The sequence below is a fragment of the Triticum aestivum genome, chromosome 6B, assembly GCF_018294505.1.
Source record: "Triticum aestivum cultivar Chinese Spring chromosome 6B, IWGSC CS RefSeq v2.1, whole genome shotgun sequence".
Classification (NCBI taxonomy): Eukaryota; Viridiplantae; Streptophyta; class Magnoliopsida; order Poales; family Poaceae; genus Triticum; species Triticum aestivum.
In genome coordinates, this window is record NC_057810.1 from 672014319 (window position 1) to 672038369 (window position 24051).

At 53.3% G+C, this 24051-nt stretch overlaps 1 protein-coding gene across 1 annotated transcript; it reads right to left on the bottom strand.

Annotated features, from left to right (window-relative positions):
* Positions 1 to 169: 169 nt before the first annotated feature.
* On the bottom strand, positions 170 to 23750 carry LOC123139577 (probable protein phosphatase 2C 7). Its single transcript, XM_044559346.1, has 6 exons — positions 23632 to 23750; positions 11110 to 11237; positions 10937 to 11035; positions 10695 to 10853; positions 7703 to 7789; positions 170 to 198 (listed from the first exon to the last, which is right to left on the bottom strand). Exons 1-6 carry the CDS (start codon positions 23748 to 23750, stop codon positions 170 to 172), a joined length of 621 nt encoding a protein of 206 aa, XP_044415281.1.
* Positions 23751 to 24051: the final 301 nt, after the last annotated feature.

Genomic DNA, 24051 nt, shown 5'->3' on the forward strand with positions numbered 1-24051 from the left:
TATTTTTTCTACAAAGTGGACAAATCTATAACTTTTTTGAACGGAGGGCAATATAGTTTGCCCAAGAAAGTGCACCAGAGATTTTACTATTGCCATCCATAGCGCAAAGAAAGCAAGGTAAAATGTGTACGTAACCGTGTATGAATTTTGGTATTATGACATACTGACCTCATTTGACACCACCTACCCTCCATGTTCCTGCAAAACAAACATTTGGCGTTATCAGATAATAGATCTTTCAACAAATACGTGCTTGGTTTTGCCGAAAAAGGCTTTCGCCCCGCTTTATATATAAAGCACTTGCCCAAGCCAACAGTACAAAGGTTCACACACTCACACACAGGTCAACACCCAACAGGGGCACAAAGCAGGACCACATACAAATAAAGGGTTCATGCTGAGGGCACAACTCAACAAGCCCAAAACACAAAAAGAACGACATCATCTAGTCGGGCTCTGGCGGTGGCGGCGGAAGCGGAGGCGCCAGGCGGAAGGCGAGCGATCGAAGGTCGGCGAGGAGGGTGTTGATGACGTCCCGGTCCTGAGGGCGGCTAAGCGGCCGCCAAAGCTGCAAGTACCCACACATTTTAAAAATGGCGTCAGTAGCGCGACAAAGAGGGATTTTCTGGATGACGAGCTTATTGAGAACGGTCCAAAGCGTCCATGCGAGAACTCCAACGCAGAGCCAGCGAATGTGGCGGTGGCGGGGAGGGGAGTTGTGGATTTCCGCAAGGAGGTCGGGGAAGTTGGAGTTGCACCATTGTCCACCAACCGTCTCGCGGAAGCAGGACCAGAGAAACTGTGCCGCATGGCACGTGAAGAAGATGTGGTTAGCATCCTCCGCGGTGCCGCACAGAGGGCAGAGCCCATCTCCGGGTCCGTTGCGCTTGAGGACTTCAACACCCGAGGGGAGGCGGCCACGAATCCACTGCCAAAGGAAGATCCGAATCTTCAGAGGCAACCGGATGTCCCAAATGAGCCCAAAGGGCTCGGGGGCGAGCGAAGGCGCGATGGCCGCATAGAGGGATCTCGTAGAGAAACGGCCGGAGGCCTCTAGGCGCCACGAGATGGCGTCCGGGGCGTCAGTAACGCGCATCGGGAGAAGGGCGATGTCCTGGAGTAGAGAATCCCAGGCGGCCACTTCAAGGGGCCCGAAAGGGCGACGGAATGCGAGGCGCCCTAAGTCAATAAGGGCCGTCTCAACGGAGACCCGAGGGTCAACAACAATGGCGAAGAGAGCAGGAAAGCGGGCGGCCAGAGGGGCGTCACCGAGCCACCGATCGAACCAGAACAGGGTCGCGGACCCAGTTCCAACCGAGATGGACGTGTCGATACGAAGCACGGGGAGCAACTGCACGACGGCCTGCCAGAACTGGGATCCGCCCGACTGTTGACAGAAAGCTAGGGGCTGACCACGAAGATATTTGCTGCGGATGATGGTGAGCCACAGGCCTCCGTCCCCATTGGCGATGCGCCACAGCCACCGGGTCAGGAGGGCGATGTTCATGCGGCGGGAGGACAGAATCCCAAGACCCCCCTGGTCTTTTGGTTTACAGATGTCCGGCCAACTCACCATGTGGTACTTCTGCCTGTCATCGTCGCCAGCCCAATAGAACCTGGACTGGTATTTGGCTATTTCCGTCTGCAGCGTTTCATGGAGGCTGTAAAAGCTCATGAGGAACCAAAGGAGGCTGGCGAGTGAGGAGTTGATGAGGATCACCCGAGCGGCCTTTGATAGCCAACGCCCTTTCCAAGGTTCGACACGGTGTTGCATAAGGGTCACCGTAGGACGGAGGTCCGCCACGGTGAGGCGCGAGTCACTAATGGGGATCCCCAGGTAGGTCGTGGGGAAGGACCCCAGCCTACAGTTCAAGCGATCAGCAATCGATTGGGCCTCCGGCTGAGGGTAGCCAAGGACCATCACCTCGCTCTTGTCGAAGTTGATCGTAAGGCCCGACAGCTGCTGGAAGCAAAGGAGGAGGAACTTCAGGTTAGCCACGTCCTGATTTGAACCTTCTACCATGGTGTCGTCCGCGTATTGCAGAAGGGAGACCCCACCCCCTCCAGCTAGGTGGGGGACAATGCTGTGGATATGGCCAGCCCCCTTAGCCTTATCCAGGATGGCGGCCAGAGCGTCGACCACCATGTTGAACAGAAACGGCGAGAACGGGTCTCCCTGACGGACCCCACATAGGGTGGGGAAGTAGGGCCCAATCTCGCCATTAATGTTCACGGCCGTCCGCCCACAAGAGACTAATTGCATCACGCGGGTCACCCAGCGGTCATCAAATCCCTTACGTAACAGAACTTCCCGAAGGAAGGGCCAATGGACAGTATCATACGCTTTGTGGAAGTCGAGCTTCAGGAATACAGCCCGAAGATGCTTCACCCGGACCTTGTGGAGGACTTCATGGAAGACCAACACGCCATCAAGAATAAACCGGCCTTGAATGAAGGCCGATTGGTTCGGGTGAGTGATCGAGTCAGCCAGCAGGGTCACCCTATTGGCGTACCCTTTAGCCAGAATCCGAAAAATCACATTGATCACAGTGATGGGACGGAACTGACGGATATCCGAGGCGCCGGGAACCTTGGGAATGAGGGAAATGATCCCATAGTTCAGGCGTCCCAGGTCCATGGCCCCTGAATAGAACTCCTCGAACAGAGCCATGACCTCCGGTTTGATCACCTGCCAGAAAGTCTTAAAGAAAGCAACCAGCAGGCCATCAGGGCCCGGGGCCGAGGCAGGGTTCATGCCTTTAATGGCAGCGAGCACCTCCTCCTCGGTGAAGGGGGCAACTAGGGCCTCGTTAGCTACGTCGGGCACCAACTGGGCCCCCCTCCAAATATCAGGGGCGAGACTAGCCCCACCCCGAGGGGTGGGGGTAAAGAGGGCTTTGTAAAAGCCGTCGACATGGACCCGAATGGCCGCAGGCCGGACAAGGGGGGCGTCATCCTCCCAAAGGCAGTGGATGGAGTTTCTACGACGGCGGCCATTCGCGATCGCCTGGAAATAAGCGGTGTTCGCATCCCCGCGGAGTACCCACCGCTGGGTACCGCGCGCCCGCCAATAGGCCTCCTCGTCGGTATAAATGGTGGAAAGCTGATCCTCAAGATCATATCTCAGCATCCACTCATCCGGAGAGAGCCCCGAGGAGTCAGCCCTAGCATCCAGGGCTTGAATAGCCAGCAGGAGCGACTTTTTACGCTCACGGAGGTCCCGGCCAAGGTTGACCCCCCAGCCCTTCATGAATTGGCGAGCAAGCTTGGCGCAGAAGTGCCACGAATCAACCGCGGACATGGCGCGATGAGGGGAGGCGCGGGCAAGCTCCCACCGAGCCGAGACCGCATCACGAAAGCCAGCTTGGTTGAGCCAATAGGGCTCAAACCGAAACCGCGGCGGGCAGGCGGGGCGCTCATCCGCGGAGGAGAGGAGGAGAGGGACGTGGTCCGACCCAATGCGGGTGATCGCCCGCAGCGAGGTCAGGGGGCACCTCAATTCCCATTCCGGGGAAACTAGGACACGATCCAGGACGGATCGTGTCGGGTCAGCCTGGCGATTAGTCCAGGTAAATCTCGCCCCCATTCTCTCGATCTCCCAGAGGCAAAGCTCCGCGATCCAGTCGTTGAACAACTGCATCCGGGGGAGGTTAATCCTATCATTATTCTTCTCGTCCGGAGACCGGATGAGGTTGAAGTCTCCGCCCACCACCACGGGGAGGAGGAAGGCGGAGAGCTTTTGGCGCAACTCCGCGAGGAAGGCCGGGGACCGGCGGTGGTCCGCCGGACCATGGACAATCACAACCTCCCACTTGAAGTTCAGGGCTCGCTCAAACACTTCCATGCTAACGAAAAATTCACCCCGTTCCATGCCGCCCACCTCGAAAGTGGCATCCTTAACCCCTAGAAGGATGCCACCGGAATGACCTGAGTTCCCACTACAAGGGAGCCAGTGCCAGGCGAAAAGGTGGGAGCTGAGACCATCAAGCTCAGGAAGGGAAAAATCAGTGCGCATGGTTTCCTGGATCGCGATGATGTCAATGTGTTCGTCGCGCACATACTCGACGAGCTGGCGGCGCCGGCCATCATGGCCGAAGCCGCGGATGTTCCAAAAAAGGGCCCGCATCTAAACCCCCATCGGGGGCCTGCTTGACCCCAGAACACGAGACGCGCTTTGAGCGCGCAGAGCGGCGGTGGGGGAGCGAGTGCGCCCACGGATGGATCCGTCTACCACCGGAGGGATCTGAGCGGCAGGGGTAGCCTGATCCTCGGGGGCCCTACGGAGGCGAGCACGAGACTCGGCCAGCTTGCCATCTAATATCTCGCGAGCCGTAATGGCCGCGATCTGTTCTAAGGGGGGACCCACTTCCCCCCTGAAAACAATGGCCGAGTCAGTGGCCACCTTGGCCAGGTGTCGGATAGGCACGGCCTCAAGCGCTGAAAAGGAGCAACTAGAAGGACTAGGAAGGGCGGAATCCACACCTGACTCGAGGTTCCGGGCAGCCGCCCGGATCTCCGCCCGCTCGGCGATGGACGGGACCGTCGCGTCGGCTAGGCGGGCTGCATCGAGGCGGGCGCTGCGGCGGGACGCAGTCACCGGCGTCGAGGAGGATCGGGCCCGCCTGGCGTAGGCCACAGTCGGAGGAGGAGCCGCAGAGCCAGGTGAGGAGACGGACACGGCCACAACCGCAGCCGGGGAGGCCGGGGGGGTGGGGTGGGCGTCAGCATCCACCAGCGGGGAGAGCGGGGCGACAAGCTCCAGGGTGTCGCCCGACTCCTCCCCCGCGGGTGAGGGGACCGGAGACGCAGTCCCCACCCGTGAGGACCGGAGGGGTCGGCACAGGGGGGGACGGGGACTCCGGGCCCGTCGGGAAGGCGCGGTGGACCGAGACGACAGACGGAGAACGGGGTGAGGACGGGGGGGCGACGAGCATGCCCACACTCGAGATGTCACTGGCAGACTCCGAGGTGGGAGGAGAGGTCGCTGCGGGGGGGGGGGGGCAGCCAGCTGGAGGGCCGCTGCAAGGTCCGCAGCTGAGACCCGGGTGCGGCCCTGCCCGGACCCGCCACGGCCCGAGGGGGGATCGGCCGGCTCACGGGACTGGGAGCGGGAGCGCTCCGAGAGGTCCTCATCCTCCTCCTGGTCGTCGAAGCGGGAGTGGCGGGGGCGGCGGTGGTGAGAGCCATCGGCATCCCCAGGTCCGCCCCCCGGAAGGCGGTCGGCGGCGAGGCGAGGGCGGCCGATGTGGTTCGGCGGCTCAGGGCAGATGGTGAGGTCGTAGCCGTCGTCGTTGAAGAAGACCCGGAGCGTGGTGTGAGGCTTGGAGGCATCGAGGCACTTCACCTTGACCCTGACCTCCTCCTCTTTGCGCAGAGAAAGCTCATCAACCACCACCACCTTGCCCAGGATCTTGGACATACTGCGAATGACCCTCTCAGACCGGGCCACATCGGGGAGGCCGGCGATGAGGATCCAAGCCGTGTCCAGAACCGCCACTGCCTTGGGGTCCCATCTCGGCTCGGAGATGTTCACCACAATCCCGTTGAGGGCCAAGGTGATGCTGTCGCTGCGGGTGCAGAAGCCCATGCTCATAGCGTCGGGGAAGATCACCGAGAAGGAGTTAGGCGCGGTGGAAGACACCTGCCAATCCCACGAGCACCGGCAAAGATGGTTGAGCTCGGCCTCGATCATAGCCGGAGTGGCGACTCCCTCACCCACGACCGTCACCAGGGCCAGGAGCGAGGGGGAGGGAGGCGGCAGCTCCGGTACCTCGATGTGGAAGAAGCCCATGTCCTCGATGCCGTGGCCATACATCATGAGTTCCTCGGTGACCGGGCGCTCCGGATAGAGGACCGCGGGGTGCCCAGCCTCCTTGCAGAGGTAGCATGTCGGGGGGTTGGGACATGCCACCTGGAAGTGGCCAGGCACGCCGCAGTTGAAGCACGGAGGGCCCTCGGCGGCGGCGACGGAACCCGAGGGCGGAGCGGCCACGGCGGTAGAGGTAGCGGCAGGAGGAGGGCGAGGAGGTCCCTTCTTCTTCTTCTTCTTCTTAGCGCCCGGGCGCCCACGGTTTCCATTGCCACCGTTGGGGGGTGGGAAGGCAGCCTGGGCGCGCGGGGGCTGGTAACGGCGGCTGTCCAGAGCGGTGGAGTCGGAGGCAGGGGGCGCCGTGCGCGGGGGGGGGGAAGACCGGCGGTAGTCCCGGCCCTCCCGGCCAGGGGAGCGGCGGGTCGGGGACCGGCCGCGAGCAGGGGAGCGGCGGCCCGGAGAGGAGGGGCGGTCGCGGGATCCCCCGCGGGTAGGGTCCCGACGAGCCGGCGAACGGGAACGGGCGGCCTGGTGCGGGGAGCGGCGCGCAGGACGGGGAGGGGAGCGCCGGTGGTCCCGGGAGTCGGGCTCCGGCGAGCGACGAGCCGGGCGGGAGGACAGGTGGTCGCGGAGGTCTGCCTCCCGGCGGAGGCCTTCGGGGGAGGGGCGCGGGGGATCCCGGCGGTCCTCCGCCCGGCGCTTGGGGCGGTGGTCCGCGTCCCCTCATTCCCGGGGCATGGCCGGCGGCGGAGGGGGAGGCACGGCGGGGCGCCGGTCGGCGGCAGGGAAGGAGGCGGCAGGAGGGGCGGAAGGGAGGGGGGCGTTCGGGAGAGCACGGGGTGCTCGGGGGAACCCTAGCGGGGGCCAAATCGCGCGGCGGGGCGGGCCAGGCCGCACCGGGAGGCGGGGCTGGGCCGCATCGGGATCAGCGGGGCCGGCCACCCGGCCCGCGAAGGAGCAGGCGGCCCGACTCCCACCCAGCGGCCCACCGGCCGAAGGCCCAGGGGAAGGCCCAACCGCGGGGGTCCCAGGCCGGCCCAGGAGCAGGGCAGCCCGGAACGACCGGCCCGGGGCAACCAGCCGGGGCACGAGGGTTTCCCCAGGCGCCGCCGCGGCGGTCGCCGCCGGAGCCGGGGAAGGGCGATGCGGCCAGGAGCCGGTGCGACGGCGGGCCGGGGACGGTGCAGAGGCCGCCCCAAAGGCGGTGATGAATGGCCGGAAGGGGGACCGACGAGTGACGAGGCCGAGGAGGGCGGGAGCCGGCGCCAGCGACGGGGCGGTCGGAGCAGAGGGGAGCGACGCGGCAGCCGGAGCACGGGGGTGCCAGGAGGCGCGCGCCGCCCCGCGGTCAGCGCGGCCGGCGCCGCCCCAGCCACCAGTCCGCCGCCGCCGGGGGAGGCCCGATGCCCCAAGGAGGTGCCTTTGGGCGAACTCGCCGGCCGCGCGCCCGGAGACCGCTGGGACCGCCGCCCGGGCCTGCGGGGGGCCGGACTCCCACCCCTGGGAGTCGGGCCGCCGGCAGGGGGGAGCAGAGGTGAGCGGCCGGGGGGGCGCGGAAGGAGGCGGTCGCGGCAGGCGACGGGGCGCCCCGCGGCGGCGTCGGCTTCGTCCGCGTCAGCCCAGGAGATCCGCGGGGGGGGGGGGGGGTGGCCGAAGGCGACGGCGGAGGGGCGAGCGAGGAGGACGTCGGCTCGCCGGCAGCGAACGAGGCGAGGGGCGAGGCCGGCGCAGGAGGCGGCGCCGCCGGGGCGTCGGGCGCGTCGCCAGAGCCAGCGAGCGCGGGGGCTCCATCCGCGAGGTGTGTCTTCCAGTTCCAAATCAGTGGTGGGCTCCATCCGCGAGGTGCTTGGTTTTCAACATAGTAAATCACCACATAACCGGTGTGAGGCTTACCACTAAATGTAACAACTCCTCCAGCATTCTCAATCCGTTCCCGCTCGTCACTTCTGTCTGGTTTGTGATCATCCGAGAGCGCAATAGCTGAAAAGAAGACCGACTGAACTGATTTACCAATATGTTATATGATCCTTATGTATAGTCCTATCAAAAAGGTGGAACAGCTCCCGGGAGTCCCGACCCCCACTTATCTTGTCCGTTCAGTATTGTAAAGATTCGTGTTGTGGTCTGTCCAGCAGCAAGCAGAGCGTTTGCAGGGTCCAGATAATTAACTAGGCCACTTAGAGCGGCCAACCTAGGTTACAGGTACTAGTACTACATCGTCTGTGCATGCACTGTGAATTGATTAATTTTGCATGCGACTGGAAACTTTTGCATGCAGATACAAATTCTGCCTCACCTGTCACATTTCTTGGGCACTGTTACCCCTTCTGTCAGACGCAAGGTGCTGCACTAGAGGGTTGCCATCACTGTTTATCATGTGAAGACCTGAAAATTCTAAAAGCAGGACGGTCCATGCATGGATCGAGTGGGACTATTTAACTTCTCTCCGCCTTGCATCTAAAAAATGAATGAGTTTCGCTGTTTGTTTGAGCTTATATATGTTGAGCTTGTAGAGGCATCAAACTCTAAAGTTGAACATTAAAATACACGTTCAAGTAGAATTCATAACCTTGTACAGCAGACCACTATTACGCACAACAATATAACCATTGATTCATTGAGTTCCAGCTAGCTCCATCAGTCCAGACTAGGAACAGTTGTGCAGGATGTATAGCATGAACAGTGACCTACGGCGTCCCACTTCCATTTTCATATATTTTACCACTGCCGGTTTACTGTTCACATTTAGCCTGCAAATCCATTCGCCGGTGCAGGACTGGCACAGATCGCCAAGTCGCCAGTGTGGATGAAGGGCGGGGATAAGAGCAACTCTAGCAGACCCGCAACGCAAAACCGTAAAATTCCGGCGAGTATGCGGGTTCGATCCAATTTTCCAGCCATAATAGAGCACGCATACTCGTCCGGCCCGAATTTTTTTTACCGCAGCCCACAAACCGCAAGTCCCGACCACTATATCTACGGTTCCGTGTCGCGTTTGCGGGTCGAAACCATATCCCCCGCCGCCGGCGAGCCACGCAACTCCCCACCCCCCTTCTCCACATTTCTCGCCGCCGGCGACCACCTTCCGCCTCCAACTGCCATGTGGGGCCGCATATGGAGCTCCGGACGCGGCTCCGGCAGCAGATCCGGCGGCGGAAGCGACCCCGAGCGCGAGCGGCGTGTCCGGTCGGACGGCGCGAGGAAGCACGGGGCGAGGAAATGGACCAACCGCGGCCTCTCGACGCCGCCGAGCTTCAACCTCCGGGAGACGGAGGAGTACGACCGTCGGCACGGCCGTACCCCGTCCTCTGCCGCGTCCTTCTCCTCCGCGGCGTGATCTTCCTACGTCGGGAGCTCCTCCTTTTCCGGCGCGGGCCTTCTCCCCGTGAAGAGGGAGTGGTCGGAGGAGCCGGAGGACGTCGAGTTCGTCCCCTTCAAGGAGGAGCCCGAGGAGCTTGGCCGCCGCGGAGTCATCGGACCGGAGGACTTCGTCGCCGATGTCGACGCAGTTGCGGCCGCCATTGCCGAGCGGAGCGTGCATGAGGAGGCGGAGCGCCGGCGCCACGCCGAGGAGCTCGAAGACCTCCAGTGGTGGCAGGCGGTCGCGGCCAACCTTGCCGCCAAGGAGAAGGACGACGAGTGGCGGCGCATCCGCGAGGAGCAGAGGGCGAAGTACATCGACCTCTGCAGGTCCGGCGAGGAGGATTGAGCTCCTCCACAGCGTCGTCCATGGCCGCGAGTTCGTCGCCGTGAGATCCCCACCCCCTAGTACTAGTACTGATGTAGTATGTAGTATGAACTAGTGTTTGCAGTGCTTGATCATGTAGTATGTAGTACTCCCTCCATTCCCTTATACAAGGCCACAAACTCATATTACAAGTATCAAGATAAAATTTAATGACTCCTTTGCAAGTCATTTTTTTGTTAACCGGGGTCATTAATACACCACAAGCATGGAACGAATGAATGAGAAGGAAGTGGCGGAGTGTCATTATGACTACATGCATGTAAACATTAAAAAGTTGCTAGTACGAGGAAATATCATTAATTTTTGCCTCGATTACTATTGGTGGCCTTGTATTGATGCAAAATATATTTTTGATAGTGGCATTGTATAAGGAAATGAAGGGAGTATGTAGTATGTAGTATGAACTTCCCGCGAAACTATATTTTCAAATTATGCAGTTTCATCTACGATTTCTGTTCGTCCGCTCTAATTTTCGACCTGCAAACGAGATCTTTGTGAAACTGCAAACGCGTTTTGCGGGTCGAGATTTTATGGGGTCTGCTAGAGTTGCTCTAAACGGGAGTCCCGACCCCCGGGACATAAAAGTCCTATCTCATATTCCTATATCAACATATACTTGTAGATAAGCTGTTCATGCAATATAATCTTGCTTCCTTACACAAATGTAATTTGCAAACCAACCACGAAATTTAGGCAGCAAGGTCATAGATGTATTTTATCCAATGAAATAGTAACAGTGATAAAATGTTGGCCAACACAGTTCCGATTCGGTCTTGGTGTTTTCCATATAGGCATTTTCAAGTGTTGTTTTATATGTATGCATTTTCTCAAACACACTGCCAGTTTGCACCCTTGTATATACCTAAAAAAAGATATGTCCAGTACTCCATTTGACAGAGAAAAGTGAATGTAAAATTAATTAGCGTGCATTACTGACATGATACAAAATAAATACTAACTCTAATAACATATAAATTGCTCCATAATACACCATCTCGACGAGATTCATCGCAAATTTGAATAACACACCAGGATCATGATAATAAGTAATATATGCAAACATTTATTACAATAACATATAATGCATATGGGTTTTAACACTAATTGGGATAAAAGTTTCGGGAAAAAGAATCACACCTTTGCCCGCCTTCGATATTACAGCCCGTGAATCGCCAACATTTGCCACATAAAGATGGTTGCCAATCAAAATTGCGGTTGATGCAGTTGACCCGTCCTCTCTATGAATATTGGTTTCAGCATCCAAGAAATCTGAGTCAGTCTTTGTATAACTCTCACCTGAGACCATTAGTTAGTATGGCCGATTACCTACTAGATGCATTGAATGATTTTGAAATAACACTCATGAGTAGACATCATACTTATTGCTGTTTTTGTATCACTAATGAAAGCTGGATGTTTCAAGAGATTTTCAAATAAGTGCTCCTTGAGATACTCAGCGGCACATGAACCACCATGTCCTGTGATGACAAGAGAATTTTAGTCCGAACAATAAACGAGACACAATGAAGTGTTCAAACAGTGAATTTCTCACCATCAAATACTCCAAAGAGGTTTATTTGTTTAGCATCCATTTTAGATGATTTCATGTCGAAGAAGTCTTCCATACTTGCTCTTCTCCCTCTGAAGCTCGAATATCCGCAATGCAAACTTCCGTCCTCACTGGAACCACAGATGCCCGCAAAGGAAGAATTAAGGAATATTATAGATGAAGAATAGGCTTACAGTTGCCACATGCACTGTCAAGGTTAAACAGCTTATTTGGTTTGGTAATTGCTGGCAAGAGCATCTCCAAGTGGTGGTTTTATAGGGCTTGATAGTGTCACAGTAACACACATCACCAAGCACCGCTTAAAAGAAAATACCAGTGAAGGTACAATTGTACAGATCACACTCTGAGTAAACTAACAACAAAAACTATGCATTGTATGTTCATTTATTAAAATGGTTTATAGCAGTTTTTCACACAAAAAGGCTCAGTGAGAGAGAGGGAGAGAGAAATAAAGACACAAGCAATTGATGCCCACACTATTGATCACATCCTAATCAATATCACACTCTTATCCATGGTAAAACATAGTACTAATTACAGCATATTACATGAGATGTTTTTGCATTTCTCACCAAGTTAGATAATTTGGGGAACATCGATCGATGACTCAGAGACATGACTACTTCAATATGTAACCTTTGAAAAAGTTTATATAATCCAATTTTAAGTATTTCTAACCTTTTCTTCTGATAACGTCATAGTGGTCGCACCGCCCACACGGTAATTTACTATGGTGTGCCAACAGTGATTGTGTCTGCGGACCACCGTTGAAGCATGCCCTTGACACGAGCGATTTCTCTATAACCATGTCAGCAACCCAGCATACAATGCATCTACATATATACACCTAACAATCGCTACATTAGAGCATCTTGAACAGGCGCCCCAAAACTACCTCACGCGCTAAAAACCAGCGTTTTTGTGCGCCGGAGGCAAAAACAAAAAAAGCGCTCCAGCAGGCGCTGTAAAGTAGAGCAAGCTCAAAAAACTTCAGCGCATGGGTGTGCGTCCGGGCTGCGGTGCTGCAAATTTTGCTGGAATTTAGTCTATTTGGGCAGCCCAATAACTATTTCAGAAATTCCTAATAAATCCTAGAGGCCCACTTAGCTCATTTGTGCAATTCAAGGGATACTACTAAAGTTTAGTCCCACATTGCTAGTTTAGAGGTGGTTGGACCTTTTTATAAGGGAGGCTCCTTCCCCACTTGTATGAGCATGAGAACAAGAGGGACATCCACGCGCGCTCCTCCTCTGCGGCCCGCCTCGTCACGACGCGCCGCGCCGCGGGTTGCGGGAATGAGCCGATGTCTAAATTTTTGCCACGCACTACGGGTATACGAAAGGTCACTCGGAAGCTGAAACATTTTTTCTGTGCCTGGACATTGAATCCAAACGGCGCGCCTCTTCGGTTGCTGCCTGTTCGTTTCGTCTCCCTCGGTCCCTTCAGCTCCCGACATTGCCCTCTCGCCTCCTTCTCTTGCGCCTATAAAAGGGAGGTCGCTCCTCTCAGCAAGATGCACCAGAATCTCTTCCTCCTCTCGCCACAAGTTCCTGAGCACTGCGTTGCTGTTACGTTCTTCCTCATCCCGGCTTGCGGCGTGCACCGCTGGTCGGGACAGTCGGCCTCCGGAACCGCACCCTTTGAGTCCTGTACGGGAGAAGGGTGATAAGGTTTTTGGGAGCGCTCAATGCGACTACTGGCTGCTTCATCACGGACGATCCGGTCGCCGACGATTACTTCCCCGACGTCCACGACCTCCTCGACGACATGGCAGGCGAGGACTCCGACCCCAAGTCCAGCGCTCCTGCCGCTGCTGTGCCGTACGTGTTCTTCTCCTTTCTGTTAGAAGTCCTATTATAGTTCTTGACTCTAGTTTCTGCCCTACGTCTGTTAGACTCGATTTCATATGTGCAACCTGCTATACTGTCTGCTCTAGATATGTTTAGTTACGGTTCATATATGAACATGTTGTTTACCTTCTCTTTGTCAAATCACATGGCTTATTTTATCACTGCTATAATAGCCATGTTTTATCTAGCATTTCTGTTAATAAAATCACTCGGTAAATTGCTCATATTTCCAACAATCCAAAAACCTTATTATAGGCAATTTACCCCAAGTGGTTTTGCTGCTTCCATGAGACCTCCTATGTTTGAGGGTATCCACTATAAGAGGTGGCGCGTGAGAGCAGTCTTATGGTTTCAAACCATGAGTTGCTATGACGCCACTCTTGGCAAACCTGAAGGAGAGCAAGATGCCCAACAGGCACAAGCTTTTCAGAAAATGGATACTTTATTTAAGGCTGCGCTCTTGAGTGTTCTTGGTGAGAATATAGTTGATGCTTATGCGTCAATTGACAATGGAAAAGATATGTGGGATGCACTCGAGGCCAAGTTTGGGGTCTCGGATGCCGGCACTGAGTTGTATATCATGGAACAATTCTATGATTACAGGATGACTGAAGAGCGCTCCGTGGTTGAGCAGGCTCATGAGATACAGTCATTTGCTAGAGAACTTAAGCACTTCAATTGCATACTACCGGACAAGTTTGTTGCCGGGGGTATCATTACTAAGCTTCCTCCTTCATGGAGGAACTTTGCTACCTTACTGAAGCACAAGAGACAGGAGTTTTCCGTTCCGGATCTCATTGGTACTCTTGATGCGGAAGAAAAGGTGAGAGCAAAGGACACACGTGCTCGAGGTATTGAGGGAGGATCTAGTGCCAATGTGGTACAGAAGCAGAACTTCCAGCCCCACAAGTTCAAGAACAAGGGCAAGTTTGATGGTAAAGCAAAGTTTGATGGAAAGAACAAGGCTGTGCAACACACGAACTTCAAGAAGAAGAATGACAAGAAGAAAGGTGCTTGTCATGTGTGTGGAGATCCTGATCATTGGGCTCCTAGTTGCCCTAATCGCTATGACAAGTGTCATCCTGGAAAAGGCGGCAAGACCGCTAATGTTGTCATTGGAGACACTGACATGAAGGATGCTGGGTATGGTATATTTCCCACTATTCTTTCAGTATGTCATTCTCCTGATTGGTTGATTGACACGGGTGCTAATGTGCATGTATGCGGTGATATTTCCATGTTTTCATCTTATCAGACCGCAGGGACTTCAACCGTGCTGATGGGCAACGGTTCAAGTGCTTCTGTTCGTGGTGTTGGCACGGTTGATCTGAAGTTTACTTCGGGGAAGATCGTGCGGCTGAAGAACGTGCATTATGTCCCCTCCGTCAATAAAAATCTTGTTAGCGGATCTCTTATGTGTAGAGATGGCTACAAGCTTGTCTTTGAGTCGAATAAATTTGTAATATCCAAGTATGGAACCTTTGTTGGTAAAGGCTATGAGTCAGGAGGCCTGTTTCGTTTATCCTTATCAGACGTTTGCAATAAAGTTGTTAATCATATTTATAACAATAGTGAATCAAATGTGTGGCATTCATGTCTTTGTCATGTTAACTTTGGTTGCATGTCGCGACTAGCAAAGTTGAACTTAATCCCTAGTTTCACCACCGTTAAGGGATCTAAGTGTCAAGTGTGTGTGCAAGCTAAGCAACCTCGTAAATCTCACGTGACTGCGGAGACGAGAAATCTTGCACCACTAGAACTTATACATTTAGATCTATGTGAAATGAATGGTGTTTTGACAAAAGGTGGAAAGAAATATTTCATGACGTTAATTGACGACTCCACTAGATACTGCTGCGTGTATCTTCTGAAATCTAAGGATGAGGCTTTGAACTTTTTCAAGATCTATAAAGCTGAAGTGGAAAACCAACTTGATCGGAAAATCAAGAGGCTTAGGTCCAACCGTGGTGGAGAGTATTTTTCCAATGAATTTGATGCTTTTTGTGCGGAACATGGTATAATCCATGAGAGGACGCCTCCCTACTGTCACGCCCTCGATTCAATCGTACACTAATCATACACGCAAATGTGTACGATCAAGATCAAGGACTCAGGGGAAGATATTACAACACAACTCTAGACACAAGTTAAAATAATACAAGCTTTATATTACAAGCCAGGGGCCTCGAGGGCTCGAATACACAAGAGTCAACGGAAGCAACAATATCTGAGTACAGACATGAGTTAAACAAGTTTGCCTTAAGAAGGCTAGCACAAAAGCAACATTGATCGAAAAGGCAAGGCCTCCTGCCTGGGAGCCTCCTAACTACTCCTGGTCGTCGACGTCCGTCACGTGGTAGTAGGCACCCTCGGGGTAGTAGCAGTCGTCGGTGGTGTCACGTGGCTCCTGGGCTCCACCATCTGGTTGCAGCATCCGAGAAGAATGGAAAGAGGTGGAAAAAAGGGAGCAAAGCAACCATGAGTACTCATCCAAAGTACTCGCAAGCAAGGAACTACACTACATATGCAACATTATCAAAGGAAGGCTGTATATGTGGACTGGGCTGCAGAAATGCCAGAATCGAGAGAAGGCCTAGTCCTATCGAAGACTAGCATCTTCTGGAAACCACCATCTTGCAGCAAACAGGAGGGAGTAGAGTAGCATAAAGTAAAGTAGTAGTAGTGTTATCAACCTCGGCCAGAGATCCTTTCTCGACTCCCTGCGAGAAAGGAATCCCAGAGCCATACTATCATGTTATCATCACAATCAAATCCTCATCACCATCCAGTTCTCATCACAAGTATCCAGTTCTAGTTGTATCGATCGGGATACAACTCCAAGTGTCCGTTACCGTAGGACAGGCTATCGATAGATGTTTTCTTCCCTGCAGGGGTGCACCAACTTACCCACCACGCTCGCTTAACTCCGGCCGGACACACTTTCCAAGGTCATGCCCGGCCTCGGCCAAACAATACGCCGCAACCCGACCTAGGCTTAATAGAGAGGCCAGCACGCCGGACTAAACCTATGCCCCCAGGGGTCATGGGCCATCTCCCCGGGAACTCCTGCATGTTGCGAGGGCGGCCGGTGAGCAGACCTAGCTACCTCCTTCAACAAGGCAGGCGCTTACGCAGTCCAACCCGGCGCGCGCCGCTCAGTCGCTGACGTCTATTAAGCTTCGACTGATGTATACGACGCAGAACGCCCATACTATGCCCACGTGATGGTTAGTGCTATCAGGCCAGAGGCCCCTCGGATCAAATATCCAAATCGTAGTGGATTAGGAATGCGCGGTAACAAGCAGAGACTCACGAAAGATGTGACCCCGTTGCCCCGTCTCGAGGACTTGCGGCAAGGGCTAGGAATGCCCGGCCACGCCTCGTAATTATCTCGCGGGCACCCTCCAGGTCAACCCGACTCCACATCACTCACAATTAAGCTCGCGCGGGCACCCCTCAGGGTCGACCCGTCTTTAGTAACATGGTTCACTGTAAAGTCATAGTAATCATAGTAACTGTGTGTCTAAACATCAAGGGGAAAACCCGAGGAATCACCCCCGGTGAATTCCACTCAATGTAATCATCAAGGTGAACGTAAGAGAAATCACCCCCGAGGTTCACACTTGAGGAGTTGCACGACATAGTCATATCGGAAGTGGTTATGGCGGAATCACCCTCGATAACCACGACCGAATAGCTACACTATAGGGTTAACATCAGAAGTGCTGTAGAGGTCTCACCCTCGGCACTCGATAGTAACCCAGCAGTGTCGAGCAACTAAGGGGAAAGTGGTGTGCGGTGCCGGGGCCTGGTCTTCAATCCCGTTGATCGGGTCTTCAATGATGAAGCAGGGGCAACAAGGACAAGGTGGGGGTCACTGATGGATCACTACCCAACCTATACTAAGCAGTTTAGGATAAGAAGGTAAGGTACAACAACAGATACAAAAGCAGGCTATGCATCAGAATAGGAGCATACAATAACAGTAGCAAAATCTAATGCAAGCATGAGAGAAAGGAATGGGCGATATCGGGATGATCAAAGGGGGGGGGGGCTTGCCTGGTTGCTCTGGTAAGGAGGGGTCGTTGTCGACGACGTAGTCGATCACCGGGGCATCAGCGGCCTCGGGGTCTACCGGAGAGAAGAGGGGGAAGAAACAGTAAATTCATAGCAAACAGAGGTAACACTAAGCATGACATGACGATACGTAGCGCTAAGCATGCTCTAACGCGGTACTACACGTTGCAGACGAAGGGGGGAAACATCCGAGGGTGAATTCCCGACGTTAGGTGGATTCCGGACAAGGAAAAGAGGGGGAAAGTTCCATGTTCAGCATGCTAGGGGCATGTGACAGATGAACGGACCACGTATTCGGATTCGTTGGATTTTTCTGAGCAACTTTCATATAGAAAACAATTTCATCTGAGCTACGGTTTAATTTCTATGAATTTTTAAAGTTTAAACAATATTATGGAATTAACTAAATTAACAAAAATAGAAATATGACATCAGCATGACGTCATAGTGACGTCAACAGTCAACAGGACGACTGACCGGTCAAAACTGACATGGGGGACCCACCTGTCATAGACAGTGGGTTAAACAGGGATTAAACTAATCTAAATTTAGTTAGTAAAACTACTGGGCCCACTTGTCAGTGTCTAATTAACTAAACTAATTAGTTTTAATTATTAAAACAGTTTAGTTAGAGGAATAAGCGGCGGGGCCCGCGTGTCAGCGGTTGGGGCCTGCCCAGTCAGCACAGTTGACTGAGTCAACAGAGTCAACAGGGAGGGCCACGCGGCGCCACGTCGGTCGCCGGCGACGGAGCGGCTCCGACGACCAAAGCAATGGCGGCGCCTCGCCGGAGTTGGCCGGAGCCGCGCTACAGGGGGCCTTCGGACCTGCGGCTTGGACCTAAGGGTGCGGCCCGGCGCCGCGCACACGATGGTGACGACGACCGACCTCGGGGACGACCGAAGTATCGCCGGTGGTGAGTGGAGGCGGCAGCGGCGATCGGGAGCGCATCGGGAAAAGCCTACAGGGTGGTTAAAACGAGCGCCGTGACGCGCGTTCGAACGAGGGGAGCCGTACGCATCCAACATCGGCGGTCCCGAGTGTTGGGATGGCCTAGAGCCACGACAGCGCTGACCGGAGCGGCGCCGGAGTTCGGACGTCGACGGATTCGAGCGTCCAGGGCACGGCAAGGGTGGCGGAGGGGTGCGTTGAGCAGCTAGGAGCTCCAGGAGCTCGGTGGTGGCGCTAGCGCGGTGCTAGGAGCATCAGGGCGACTGCAATAAGTTCAACGACGGAGCTCGTCTCGGCCATGGCGGGCCCAGCCGCTCCCGGCGCGTATGGAAGCAAAAAGAGAGGGGGGAAGTGTAGCTCACAGTGAGCCTGCAGATGTGCTCAGTGGGCTCGGGGAAGGCGCGAAGTGGCCGAATTCGACGTCGGCGTTCGTCGGAGTAGAGGAAGAAGAAGAGGTCGCCGCGCTCGCTGTGGGGCTCCTGGCTTGGTCCGGTGGTCGAGGAAGACTTCGCGGGGTACAACGGCGCTCGGGGAATCGTCGGAGAGGGACGGGGACAGCGGTGGCCGCGGTCAGCACAGCAGACGGCGCAGGGCACGTCGGCGAGGCAGATCTGGAGGAGGGGGAGCGAGTGTGCGAGGGGATAGGGACTAGCGCGAGTGGAGGGGGAGGCAGGGCAAGTGGGAGGCGAGGGGGCCGAGGCGTCGGGGCGGTGGAGGCCTTATCCTCTCGTTGGGCATCGCCGGCGAGGTGGTTTGATGGCGACCGTGCCCACGGTCGCTCGAACAGGAAGGCGACCGGGGGAGCGTGGGAGGCTGGGCTGGCCAGCTGGAGTGGGCCAGATGGCTCGGGCCGCTTGGCCATCTGGGCCAAGGCCCAGCGGGGAGGGGGGGCTTCTTTTCATCTTAAAATTAAAATAGAGAGAGGAAAAGGTTTTTTTTTTGCATCCAAGGGATTTAGGAAAAATATGGGACTTGGCCCATAAATTCCTCCACATTTTTAGTATTGCCACAAATAGTTTGGAGGCAAGAGGAATTGTCTAGGAATTTTGGAAATTGGGAATGGCATATTTAAATGCTGCTGGAACAATAATTAATTTCCACGGGCAATTTGGGAATTCCAAAGATGTTGGATTCAACATGACAAATATCTAGGGATTATTTGCCATAGGATGAACTATTTTATTTGCATGAAAGAAGAAGCAAATATTCGACATGCAATTTGAATTTGAATTTGAAGCAGATTTTGGACAAGGGGCATTTTGGCATGATGATCATGATGACATGACCTTCATTAATGAGAGATTACTGTAGTGTGATGCTGGGGATGTTACACCTACTCACCTCAGTCAAATGGGCTGGCCGAAAGAAAGAACCGTACTCTAACTGATTTGGTTAACGCCATGTTAGACACATCGGGTCTCTCCAAGGCATGGTGGGGGGAGGCGATATTGACAACATGTCATGTCCTAAATCGAGTTCCCACAAAGAACAAAGAGATAACTCCATTCGAGGAATGGGAGAAGAAAAGGTTAAAACTCTCTTATCTGCGAACATGGGGTTGTTTGGCGAAAGTCAATGTTCCAATTCCAAAGAAGCGGAAACTTGGACCAAAGACTGTGGATTGTGTTTTCTTGGGATATGCTTTCCATAGTATTGGCTATAGATTCTTGGTTGTAAAATCTGAGGTACCTGACATGCATGTCGGTACGATCATGGAGTCGAATGATGCGACTTTCTTTGAAGATATCTTTCCCATGAAGGATATGGCTACCTCATCTAATCAGAAGATGCCTAGTTCATCGAATCAGGAACCAGTTACAATTACCGAACCTGCCATTTTGATGGAACACTTTGAAAGTCCTGTGGAGGAGAACAATGAAGTTCCTATTAGGAGCAAGAGACAGAGGACTGCAAAGTCCTTTGGTGATGATTTTCTTGTGTATCTCATAGATGACACTCCCAGTTCTATTTCAGAGGCCTATGCATCTGAAGATGCTGACTACTGGAAGGAAGCAATTCGTAGCGAGATGGATTCCATCTTGGCGAATGAAACTTGGGAGATAACTGATCGTCCTTATGGGTGCAAACCTATAGGATGCAAATGGGTATTCAAGAAGAAGCTTAGGCCTGATGGTACTATTGAAAAGTACAAGGCTCGGCTCGTGGCAAAGGAAGGTGAAGACTTCTTTGATACTTACTCACCTGTGGCTCGACTGACCACTATTCGAGTTCTACTTTCACTAGCTGCCTCACATGGTCTTCTCGTTCATCAAATGGATGTTAAGACTGCTTTCCTAAATGGAGAGTTGGATGAGGAAATTTATATGGAACAACCAGATGGGTTTGTAATAGATGGTCAGGAAGGGAAAGTGTGCAAGTTGCTGAAGTCTTTGTATGGACTCAAGCAAGCACCAAAACAGTGGCATGAGAAGTTCGAAAGAACTTTAACAGCTGCAGGCTTTGTTGTGAACGAAGCTGATAAATGTGTGTACTATCGCCATGGTGGGGGCGAGGGAGTTATGCTTTGCTTGTATGTTGATGACATACTGATTTTCGTAACAAATCTGAATGTTATTAAGGAGGTCAAGGATTTCCTATCTCGCTGTTTTGAGATGGAGGATTTAGGAGTGGCTGATGTCATTCTGAACATCAAGTTGTTGAGAGATGATGATGGTGGGATTACATTGCTTCAATCTCACTATGTGGAAAAGATCTTGAGTCGCTTTGGCTATAGTGACTGCAAGCCCTCTCCAACACCATATGATGCTAGCGTGCTGCTTCGAAAGAATCGAAGAATTGCTAGAGATCAATTGAAGTATTCTCATATTATTGGCTCGCTTATGTACTTAGCAAGTGCTACAAGACCTGACATCTCTTTTGCTGTTAGCAAACTGAGTCGGTTTGTTTCAAAACCAGGAGATGTGCATTGGAAAGCTCTAGAGAGAGTTTTGCGTTATTTGAAAGGCACTGCGAATTATGGAATTCACTACACTGGGCATCCAAAGGTGCTTGAAGGGTATAGTGACTCAAACTGGATCTCAGATGCTGATGAGATAAAGGCCACGAGCGGTTATGTATTCACTCATGGAGGTGGCGCTGTTTCTTGGAAGTCTTGCAAGCAGACCATCTTAACGAGGTCAACAATGAAAGCAGAACTCACAGCACTAGATACAGCTACGGTCGAAGCAGATTGGCTTCCCCGGCTCTTGAATGACTTGCCGGTTGTTGAGAAACCTGTACCGGGTGTCCTTATGAACTGCGACAATTAAACTGTGATCACGAAAGTGAGCAGCTCAAAGGATAACATGAAGTCATCAAGACATGTTCAGAGAAGGTTAAAGTCTGTCAGGAAAATGAAAAACTCCGGAGTTATTGCGTTGGATTATATCCAAACGTCTAAAAATCTGGCAGATCCTTTTACTAAGGGTCTATCGCGTAATGTGATAGATAATGCATCGAGGGAGATGGGTATGAGACCCACAATATGAGTTGTTCACAGTGGTAACCTATTCTTTGTGATCGGAGATCCCGTGAATTAGATGTGGAAGACAAGCTGTTGGTCAACTGAGAGGAGAGTATCCCTACTATTCTCAATACCACTCCATGAAGATGCAATACTCTCCTAATCTGCATGGCAGGTTGATGTATATCTTAATGTGTTCTAAGTGGCTTATTTAGGCAGAGATGTTATCCTGCAGAACATCTTTTGAAGAACACACCTATATGAGTCTGATTGTCAAACGTCGCAATCTATGAGAGTAGGGTTCTCTCTAATAAACTCATGAAAGGTCACGGAGTATGACGCATAAGCTCCACCCGCGGGGAAGACCCACGGTAGCCACGTATCGGTCAAGGCTTTATGTGAAGCTAGATTCGCAGAAAACTTGCAGTTCAAGGCCCAGTCCACTGTTCAAGTTGCTTACTAGTGTAGCATAGAGTTCTAGGTGGAAGTTCAACTTAACAGTCTTCACTGCAGTACCGGTATATAAAACAGTGTTTTGGAACCAAAGGCAAATTTCTGTGTGCCTCTGGGATCTGGTGGGGGATTGCTGGAATTTAGTCTATTTGGGCAGCCCAATAACTATTTCAGAAATTTCTAATAAATCCTAGAGGCCCACTTAGCCCATTTGTGCAAGGCAAGGGATACTACTAAAGTTTAGTCCCACATTGCTAGGTTAGAGGGGGTTGGACCTCTTTATAAGGGAGGCTCCTTTCCCACTTGTATGAGCATGAGAACAAGAGGGACATCCACACGCGCTCCTCCTCCGCCGCCCGCCTCGTCACGACGCGCCGCGCCGCGCCGCGCCGCGCCGCGGGTTGCGGGAATGAGCCGAGCCGATGTCTAAATTTTTGCCACGCACTACGGTATACGAAAGGTCACTCAGAAGCTGAAACATTTTTTCTGTGCCTGGACATTGAATCCGAACAGCGCGCCTCTTCGGTTGCTGCCTGTTCGTTTCGTCTCCCTCGGTCCCTTCAGCTCCCGACGCTGCCCTCTCGCCTCCTTCTCTTGCGCCTATAAAAGGGAGGTCGCTCCTCTCAGCAAGATGCACCAGAATCTCTTCCTCCTCTCGCCACAAGTTCCTGAGCACTGCGTTGCTGTTACGTTCTTCCTCATCCCGGCTTGCGGCGTGCACCGCTGGTCGGGACAGTAGGCCTTCGGAATCGCACCCTTTGAGTCATGTACGGGAGAAGGGTGATAAGGTTTTTTGGGGAGCGCTCAGCGCGACTACTGGCTGCTTCATCACGGACGATCCGGTCGCCGACGACGACTTCTTCCCCGACGTCCACGACCTCCTCGACGACATGGCAGGCGAGGACACCGACCCCAAGTCCAGCGCTCCTGTCGCTGCTGTGTCGTACGTGTTCTTCTCCTTTCTGTTAGAAGTCCTACTACAGTTCTTGACTCTAGTTTCTGCCCTATGTCTGTTAGACTCGATTTCATATGTGCAACCTGCTATACTGTCTGCTCTAGATATGTTTAGTTACGGTTCATATATGAACATGTTGTTTACCTTCTCTTTGTCAAATCACATGGCTTATTTTATCACTGCTATAATAGCCATGTTTTATCTAGCATTTCTGTTAATAAAATCACTTGGTAAATTGCTCATATTTCCAACAATTTGAGGCACCGGATTATGCGCGGGGCTGCTGCAGGTGGGGCCGCCGCATTGGGCATCATGTTTTTGTGCGTCTGGAAAACCTCCCGCGCGCAAAAACACTATTTTGGCGTTGCAAAACTTTTTTATTAGCGCGTCGCGCTACCGCGCGTCCGTTGGAGATGCTCTTACAAGTTGCGGCAACGAGCGACAACGAGTGAGGACTGAGGAGTGACAAGGAACCAAGCTATGTAATCTTTCCCAGTGACCATCTTACTTTTGTGGTACGAAAGTGCTTAGGTTGTTTCATCTACACCTCAGGGAAACAATGCCATTGTTAACTTAGCCTAGAACTAGAAGTACATGTTCTAGCATGCAAAGACCTAGCGATAGGTTGTTTCATCTACACCTCAGGGAAACAATGCCATTGTTAACTTAGCCTAGAACTAGAAGTACATGTTCTAGCATGCAAAGACCTAGAGAGTTCTAGCTATACAGGGTCATCCGAGAGAGCATGAGGTTACCTTTTCCAGCCGCCGCATATGTACCCCTTCCCGTCCTCCTGCTCACTCTGCTTGGGCGCCGCCGCCACCGCCTCCCCGGCTCCCCTTACCGCCCGAGCGGACGATGATGCGTCGACCATCGTCTTGGTGGCCTACACGCGGAGCCGGCGGTACTTCAGCGGGTGCCACGCTGGGACCAGCGGCGGAGCTATGTTGTGGTCTGCAGGGGCCATGGCCCCCCCAGCCTGGGTAAATTATATGAAGGAAAAAAATTTGAAGAGGAAGATTAGAAGAAATATAGACTTTTGGCCCCCCAAGCATCCATATTTTCTGTTTGGCCCCCCCAAACAATTTTACCTAGCTCCGCCAGTGGCTGGGACCTTCTTAAACCTCGCTGGCCTAGGCGGCCGCGCCGCCCTCGTTATTGCCGCAGCGGGTGGA

What these genes read in the sequence shown, in the direction of transcription:
- LOC123139577 (XM_044559346.1), bottom strand. Translation starts at nt 23,750, where the DNA reads ATGGTCGACGCATCATCGTCCGCTCGGGCGGTAAGGGGAGCCGGGGAG. An exon ending in TGATACAAAAACAGCAATAA is followed by an intron (nt 10,854 to 10,936) that starts GTATGATGTCTA and finishes TAATGGTCTCAG; the next exon opens with GTGAGAGTTATACAAAGACT. An exon ending in AGGAGTTGTTACATTTAGTG is followed by an intron (nt 199 to 7,702) that starts GTAAGCCTCACA and finishes TTTGTTTTGCAG; the next exon opens with GAACATGGAGGGTAGGTGGT.